General features: G+C 51.6%; 1 protein-coding gene across 1 annotated transcript; it reads right to left on the bottom strand.

The window, feature by feature from the left end:
- Window positions 1–5,259: 5,259 nt before the first annotated feature.
- LOC124159687 lies at window positions 5,260–8,028 on the bottom strand. The gene has a single exon (XM_046535597.1). It carries the CDS (start codon window positions 8,026–8,028, stop codon window positions 5,260–5,262), a length of 2,769 nt encoding a protein of 922 aa, XP_046391553.1.
- Between the last annotated feature and the right edge of the window lie 444 nt (window positions 8,029–8,472).

Here is an 8,472-nt window from a genome sequence, read left to right as displayed (position 1 = left end):
CTGTCGGATGGTCGGAACGCCGACTGCGTTGGGCACAACATGTCGCACGAGATGACACGGGCCGACATCTGCTTAAGGACTATCTTGTCCATGATGTTGCCGAGGACATTCCCCACAGCAATGGGGCGATAATCCTGGCATAGAGTTGGGGTCGTAATCTTTAGAAGGGGGATAATAAGGGACTTTTTCCAATCCCTTGGATACACACCCGAGCTGAGGCTCACGTTATACAGCCGGGCCAGAGGTTTCTTCAAGGCGGGAAGAAGGAGTCGAATCATACCGGCGGAAATACCATCAGGTCCGGGTGTCGAGGAATGGAGACTACCCAAGGCCTCCTCCACATCCTTCTCACTGATATCAGAGAAGGAGAAAAGCGGATGTTTGGTGGGGACAATGGTGGGTGAGAGGGGACTCCCGGACGACGCCCCATCAGTCACGAAGCTCGCCAGCAGCTGTTCCGGCGGAATGGTCGGCTCAGTAGTAACCCCACTACGGAGCCCACCCTGGGACCGGATGGTCCTCCACAGGTGTTGAGACCCCCCTTCGATTTGGCCAGCAAAATATCTAGCCTTAGCGTTACGGATACGCTGTTTAGTGCTGTTTCGCGCAAATCTGAAGGCCTCCCAGTTCTCCGGCGATTTTACTTTGGTGAAGGTAGCGTACAATTTGTCTCTGACAGACGTGTCCCTCCGGATATCAGAGGAGAGCCATGGGGCGGGGGGCCTTCTCATCTTTACTTTATGGACAGGGGCGTACTTGTCCATAACAACAATGATTGTGTCACGTAGTATGGTAGCGCCCACGTTGGGGTCATCCTCGGAGGAAATGTCGTCCTATTTGTCAAGGAGGGGATCGTCAAGGAGAACAGCACGGTCGATCCGGTCTAGATTGCGGCTGTAGACAATCCTGGTGGGTGAGGGTGTGACACGTACTGGTAATGAACAGAACACCATGTAATGCCGGGACAGACCAGGCGCCGCACGTTGACCAAAGCTCGCGGCACCACTACCACGTGTGCGGATGACCAAGTCCAGGGTGTTGTGCGAGGACGTGGTATGGAAGGTAGGCGCCCTGGAGAGGATCTCCATGCCGCAACGTCCACCGTCCGCAAGAAGGCCGAGGAGGAAGAGGTGTCACGATTGACGGGGACATTGAAGTCTCCTAAGAGGACACCAGCCTGATAGCCCGAAACCCAATGAGAAAAGGCATGGACCACAGACTGAGGCGAGCGCATTTTGGGAGGGCAATACGCTACCCCAATGATTACACGGGCGTGGCCCGAACACACCTCAGCGAACATATATTCGGCGCGGTCCTCCAAGGAAGCAGAGGAACCACCGAGCATCCTGGGTCGGAGGCCCTCGCGAACGTACAGGGCAACTCCTCCACCACCCCTGTACGCCCGATCGTTACGGAGGAGGGTATACCCCGGTATGAGGAAGGCGGCATCGGGATGCTGTGGCTTTAGATGTGTCTCCGACACGGCCATGACGGAGACAGGGAAAGACGTTAGAAGAGAACTGAAGTCTGCCCAGTGAGCTCTGATGGATTCGGCGTTGACGTGTGCCACGCGGAGGTAGGAGACGGTTGTAGATGTAATATCTCTATCTCGGGGACCCGCCATTATAGTTTGAGTTCCCCACGGAGCTTCTGGAGAAGTTTACGGTAGCGGGATCCTCTCCTACCTCGCTGCTCTTTTGGGGGCATATCCACCAGGGAGTCCTCCAGCTTGCGATAGAATGCCATCGGTTGAACCTTAAGCGACTTGAGATAGGCTAGGTTATCTTTTCGGGTACCAATATCCCGCATGATGCGGGCGAAGACTTGCTGCTCGGAGGGGTCGTTCGTCTCGTCCTGACCGATGTCGGGGGCCGATCGATCGGATCCAGTGGTCGTTACTGACAATCGATCGTCGTCGCAGCTGTCAGGCTCGTGCTCCGTCGCTATCTTCTTTGACGCTTCACGGGGGGGTGTTTGTATGCCTCGCTTTAGAGCCCTATGGGCAGTCTCTGCGACCTCCATGGTAGGCGAATCAGCATTGGGGGTCTTCGTCACCGTCCCAGATTCCTCCTGCACGGAGATCGGTTTAGTTGGGGAAGATTCGGGGGATCCTTGACTTTCCGTTTCAGCTTCTGCGGGTTTTTCCGGTTCAGGCATCGTAACATTGACTGGGGCGTTATCTGGTACCACACTGGGATTCCCGGCGCTGGTGGCCGTAGGCACACTATGACGATCCACATTGCGTGCGGCATGACACCGAGATTCGTGGTGCCCCGTCTGTCGACAGATGGAACAGGTGTGGTCGTCCAAGTTGAGGAATACCATGTGAGTTGTACCAGCATGGTGAATGGGTACGGCGTAGGGAAGCACCGCTAAATTTTCCACAACCACGTTTGCAAGGCGACGGAATCCTTTCACGTGAACCAGACGATGGTCGCGGCAGGAGGACTTGACTGCGGAAATGGACCCGACTACTCTGCCATACTGTGACAACATTAGGTGCTGGTATGTCAGGTATTAGGTTCGAAAGGAAGATTCGCGTAGCCCCAGAAATGTACTTCCGGAACGCGAACTGACGCCCACCATAATGTAGAGGAGAGGAATTCACTACCCGTTCAGCCAATGCTATTCCCTTCAGATAAATACACACCCTCCCGTGGCTGATGCGCGCGGCGTGAGTAATATCCGACGGCTCCACCACCGATAGCATGGATACTAGATAGTCATCGAGAGGAAGCCCTTCGATGATGTCGCAGATCACCGCTGAACGCTTATCCGGTAGGTCTCCATCCGGTGGCGGAGTCTCGTGGTAGGAGATCGACTCGCTCTGAGCAGCGGCCGAGTACGACCGTGAAGCTCCTGTGGTGGTGGGGGTGGAGTTAGAGTCGTTGGTGGAGGCGGAAGAAGTGGCGGGGCCATGCGTGGAAGGGGCCGGAGGAGTTGGTGGCTTGGGGACCTGAACGGCCATGAGGGCAGGGGGCATTGGTGGTTGGGGGGTGGAGGGTGCTGGGGGCTTGGCGATGGTGGTGTTGGGGTCGACTTTACTGGGGTCTGCTGCCTGAGGAGCAGCAGAAGTGGATGGGGAGTTGTTCCCGACGCCGTCGGAAGCTGTCGCTGGGGGGTCCCTCGACGGCGGGCGCGAGCACCCCGCGTCCGCAGGCTTTACACCCAGGTCCGCCATGGTGCGGACCGGGGGAACCCTGGCACCCTCCCTATGCACTAGTATAATAGGAAGAGATCCAACGGCGAAAGAAGGGAATCACGAGCCCCCTATAGGTCGGAGCCTGGTCCGAACACGCCCGGCAAAAACAGAGGCAAAACCACCCAAATATTAAAAATTGTATAACTCGGCCCCTGTCCGGGGCAGATACGTGGGAATTGCACTGAACTGTACAGAATTAGGGCAGCAATGAGTTAGTTTCTTTTAGAAACTGCCTTATGAGGAGATTAACACTTTAGAAAAAAAAAAAGACGATCGCACACACAATGTAAATAGACCCTTAACTAAACCGCACTTCTGAGTATCACACGATGTTTAAGGAGTATCTAGGTATCTTTGTTAAGCACTAGAAAAGCACAGGGACATATATTAGCTCAAAATTTAATTAATCGATCGACATCATGAGCTTACGAAACTCTTAAATATTGAAAATTGTATCACACGGCCCCTATCCGGGGCAGAGATGGGAGGATTGCACAGAACTGCACAGAAATAGGGCAGGAATGAGTTGGTTACTGTAAGATACTGCCTTATGAGGAGATTAACACTCCATAAACAAAAGACGATCGCACACACAATGTAAACAAACCCTTAAATGACAAAATTAAGGGTAAATATGAGAAAAACTGCACTTCTGAGTATCACACGATGTTTAAGGAGTATCTAGGTATCTTTGTTAAGCACTAAAAAAGCACAGGGACATATATTAGCTCAACTTTTCACTAATCGATCGTCAACACGTTCGTACGAAAGAAAAGAATCAAACACAAAAATAATGAAAACTATGGCCTTCAACACAGATAATAGTACACAGGAGGATGTAAAAGGACCTCCGGAATGCTGATCGAACTCCGTCAGGTTGGATTTACCTCAGGAGATCGAAAAATAAACGAAACAAAGACCTACTTAGCACAAAAGAATAAACACTTGTGAAGAACGTAAAAAAGGACACAGAGAGGTGGAATTTGCACCAGGGGTGTACGAAGGAAAGCACTGTAAGATTCTTTGCCGTTAATGTGGGCCAAAGCCGCCCCTTGGGCACAGGGGGACTTGTAGTTTGGACCGTAACACCGGACCGATGTTGAACACAGAAATCCTCTTAAAAAGGCCAAAAACGGTCAGATTTGGACAATTTTTGCACCAAAATGAACGTCAGAACTTCACAAATGGATATAACACGAAGATAAGCAGAATTCTGCAACAGAAACACTCAAATTCACTCTTACTAGCGGAGCGACACGAGGTACGTCCGACCACCACGAGAGAGAGAGAGAGAGAGATGGAGAGAGAGAGAGAGATGGAGAGAAAAAGAGAGATGGAGAGAGAGAGAGAGATGGAGAGAGAGAGATGGACTTGACTTGACTTGACTTTGTTTATTATTTAACCTGGCCCGGATTGGACAACAATCCTGTCCACTCTTCCCCCGGGCCAGGGCTCTTTTACATTAGGTGTATGGTAATTGCAATACATTGACTGGCACGTATGCCGGTAAGTCCATAAACAACCGTGATGCCTTCAGGTGGTGTTATAAAATAGTCAAGTCTTGAGGCTGCTGCTATCTGGAGAGACTCCTTTTCTCCACTGTTGTAGTCGCAGCAGCCTTCATTCAGCGGGCATCACGGGACTCACCACCGTTATATAATAAATAAAGACAAGAAGAATAAATATAAAATAAATAAATAGCTAAAAGTGCTTGATGCATACAGTTTAAAAAAAATTTTTAAAAGGTATTATGCTAAAGAAATAAATAACTTTAACTAGAATAAGGAAGCCACTAAGAACATAAGGTGGCAATAAGAACAAGTTAAAAACTGTGAAGTCAGAATAAATAGATAAATAAATATTTGTAAATATTGTCAAGTAATATGTAAAATGGATAAAAGGCTACTGAGCGCATAAAATTGGCATTTTAAAACAGATAGCTGCATATAAAAGTGAGAGATGTGATAAAACAATAAAATATTACTTGGAGAGGATAAAATCAATAATTTAAATTGTTAACAGGAACTTATTTTGTTTAAAAGCAAATGTATATTGGATTAAAGGCGTGATTTTTGACCAGCTAAAATATGTTTGTACACTTTACTCCTTGTAAAACTTAGCCTGATGTCCAAGGGGAGGTTATTAAAGTTGCGGACAAAAGTCGCAATAAACGACCCCGCCATCCTCGAGCTCTTTTGCAATGGCATCTGGAACAGGAATGGAGCGTTCCTTGTCCCAATGTCATGGAGACCTCTCATGAGCGTCATCCCCAGGAACACGTAACGGGGAGACCGCGTCGTCCACACCTTGTAACCGGCCATCAGAGTGAGTAGCGTTCTCCTTTCCACCATGCGGAGGATATTTTCGCGGGCATAATGGGGGGAGAGATGCTCCATGTATCCCGGTCTCAGGGCATACCTCAGGCAAGCATTCTGGGCCACTTGCAGTCTGGTCATGTCTGAACCGGTGTGATCGCTGCAGGGGATCAGGGAGTAGTCAAGGATGGGGAAGAGTAATGACTTTACCAGGACCAGTCTCGTGGCTTTTCGGGGCTTGAACTGCATTCCTTTAAGCCTCCGGATACCCCAATGCACCCTGGTCACCGTGGTGGATATTTGTTTATCCCAGGAGAGGTCACTCGATATAAATATCCCTAAGTACTTCAGGCACGAAACATATTTGATGGGGGTACCATTGCAGATGAGGGCGGGGGGGTCTGGGCCGACATATTTTTCAGTCAATCTTTTATTTCCGACGATGATGGCATTACTTTTACTAGCATTGACAGATAGGCCCATTCCCTGCAGCCACTCGCACACGCATTCCAAGTCCTCATTCACACTACGCACACACTCATTCAGGGAGGGACCGTCCGTGTCGGATAGGAGGAGTACGTCGTCCGCGTACAGCATGATCCGGCTGCGGGTGTGGAGCCTTCCCAAGCCGTCCACGAAAAGGCTGAACAACAGCGGCGACAGGCACGAACCCTGGGGAACTCCGGATGTGACGAGCCGCCAGTCGGGATTAGGGCCATCCCTGACACGGATGGTAGCCAATCGGTCGCGAAGGTAGTCGGCGACCCAATCCACCTCGTGCTGACCGATGTTGAGGTGGCGCAGAACATGAAGCAAGGTGCCGTGGTTCACAGTGTCATACGCCCTGGCAACGTCCAGAGTGGTGAGGACAGAGAGGCGCCTTCCGTCCATGGCCTCCCTTATAGAGTCCAAGACTCCGACGATGGCCAGCTGGGTGGAGTGATTTGGGCGGAAGGCCGATTGCGTGTGGCACAGTAGATCGTGCCGAAACACGTGGTCCGATAGCTGGGCAAGGACCACACCATCCAAAATTTTCCCCAGACAGTTGCCCACGGAGATCGGCCTGTAGTCCCGATATGTTTGAGGAGTGGATACCTTAGGGAGAGGTATTATCCATGCCTTTTTCCAAGGAGCGGGATACGACCCCCGCGAAAGGCTGGCATTGATAATTCGGGTTAGTGCCTTGACTATCGCGGGTCTGACTAGCTTAAGAATTCGGGAGCAGATGCCATCCGGGCCCGGGGATCCCGTTTTCAGCCCACACACGGCTTTGTCCACTTCACGTTCATTTACCGGGGAGAAATGAAAGGGAGGGAAACCAGAGGGGGGTAAGGCGGGAATGGCTTGTGTTCCGGTTGGAGCACTACCCACAAAACCGTCCAATAGCTGATCCGGGGGAATGACTAGGTCGATGCGGGGACCTGAGTGGACCCCCCCCTGAGCACGGATGGTCCTCCAGAAGGCTTTTGGTCCGGAGCCTGCCTCCGTTTTAAAGTGCCTACCCTTGGCATTTCGTAGTTCCTGCTTAACCTTGTTCCGTGCCACACGGTAGGCCTCCCAATTATCCGGGGTCTTATTTTTCGTGTAGATTGAGTATATCTTGTCTCTCCTGGACATGAGGCCACGGATGGAAGGGGTCAGCCACGGTGCAGGCCGCTGTTTATGGCAGATCTTCCGGGCTGGGGCGTGACGGTCGATGACCTCAAGGATGACGTCCGAGAGCAGGTCCGCACTCTCACTCGGATCGCAGGTCATATCTATATTCTCCAGGCGGGCCCACGATGGATCGTCCAGGATGGCGACCGGATCTACGGTGGACAGGCTTCGGGTGATGATGGTACGTTTTGGGACCTGTGCGACACGACCGGGCACGGTGCAGGACACCATGTCGTGGCCCGATAGCCCAGGAACCGGTGATTGGCGAAAATTCAGAACTCGACCTGGGTCGGCCACGAGAATGAGGTCGAGGGTATTGTGTGAGGTCCTACTATGAAAAGTTGGCCGCCGAGATAGCACCGACAGCCCGCAGTCACCTGCAGCCCGGAGGAAGGCACGAGGCACGCACTCATCCCGATTAATTGGGACATTAAAATCTCCCAGAATCACTCCTTGACTGTAACTTGACAGGTATTGGGAGAAAAGGTGGAGTACTTGTTGCGGATTGGTGGTTTTTGGGGGGCAGTAGACCACGCCTACCAACATGTTGGCACCACGGGGGTCGACTTCCAGAAACATAAATTCAACTCGGTCCACTTCACTGGCACAGGAGCGCCGAATCACCTTGGTCTCAAGACCGGCTTTGGTGAAGATCGCTACTCCGCCTCCCTTTTTGTAAGTTCGATCATTGCGATGGGTACAGAAATTATTCAGGGAGTAGGTATTGTCAGAGTGCGTGGGATGGAGGTGAGTTTCTGACACAGCAATGATGTCATGATTGCCACGTGAGAAGATGACAGAAAAGTCTGACCAGTGGGCTCGTAGGGACTCGACATTGACATGGGAGATGGTCATGGCTCCCACTCTCGATCCTTCACTGTTGAGCCCCGCCATTGGGATAGAGTTCCCTCTTCAATTGGGAGACGAGGGTAGCGTATCGTTTTCCGTCCCCACTGTTCCCGTCTTTAGGGGACATTGATCGGAGTTTGGCCTCCACCCTCCGCAAAAAGGCATTGGGGTCCACGTTGAGGTCCTCGAGGTAGGCCAACCGCTTTCCGGGTTTAACCTTTTTCTTCATCATTTTGATGCAGAGGATAAAAGTGGAGTCCGGAATGGTCACCGGTTCGTCATTCTTGTCTCCATCACCGTGGACCTCGGAGTGAGACTCTGCCGACCCCTCATCATCGGACTCACTCCCCACGTCCGAGTCAGAAGAGGATGACGTCACTTCCTCATCCCTGGGGTGATCGGGTTCCTGGGCGGCGTATCTTTTAAAGGCGTTTCTGTCCGGTGACTCAA

The sequence above is a fragment of the Ischnura elegans genome, chromosome 5, assembly GCF_921293095.1.
Source record: "Ischnura elegans chromosome 5, ioIscEleg1.1, whole genome shotgun sequence".
In the NCBI taxonomy this organism is placed as follows: domain Eukaryota; kingdom Metazoa; phylum Arthropoda; class Insecta; order Odonata; family Coenagrionidae; genus Ischnura; species Ischnura elegans.
Note: the sequence above shows the minus strand (reverse complement) of the source record. Positions and strands in the feature narration are given on the sequence as shown.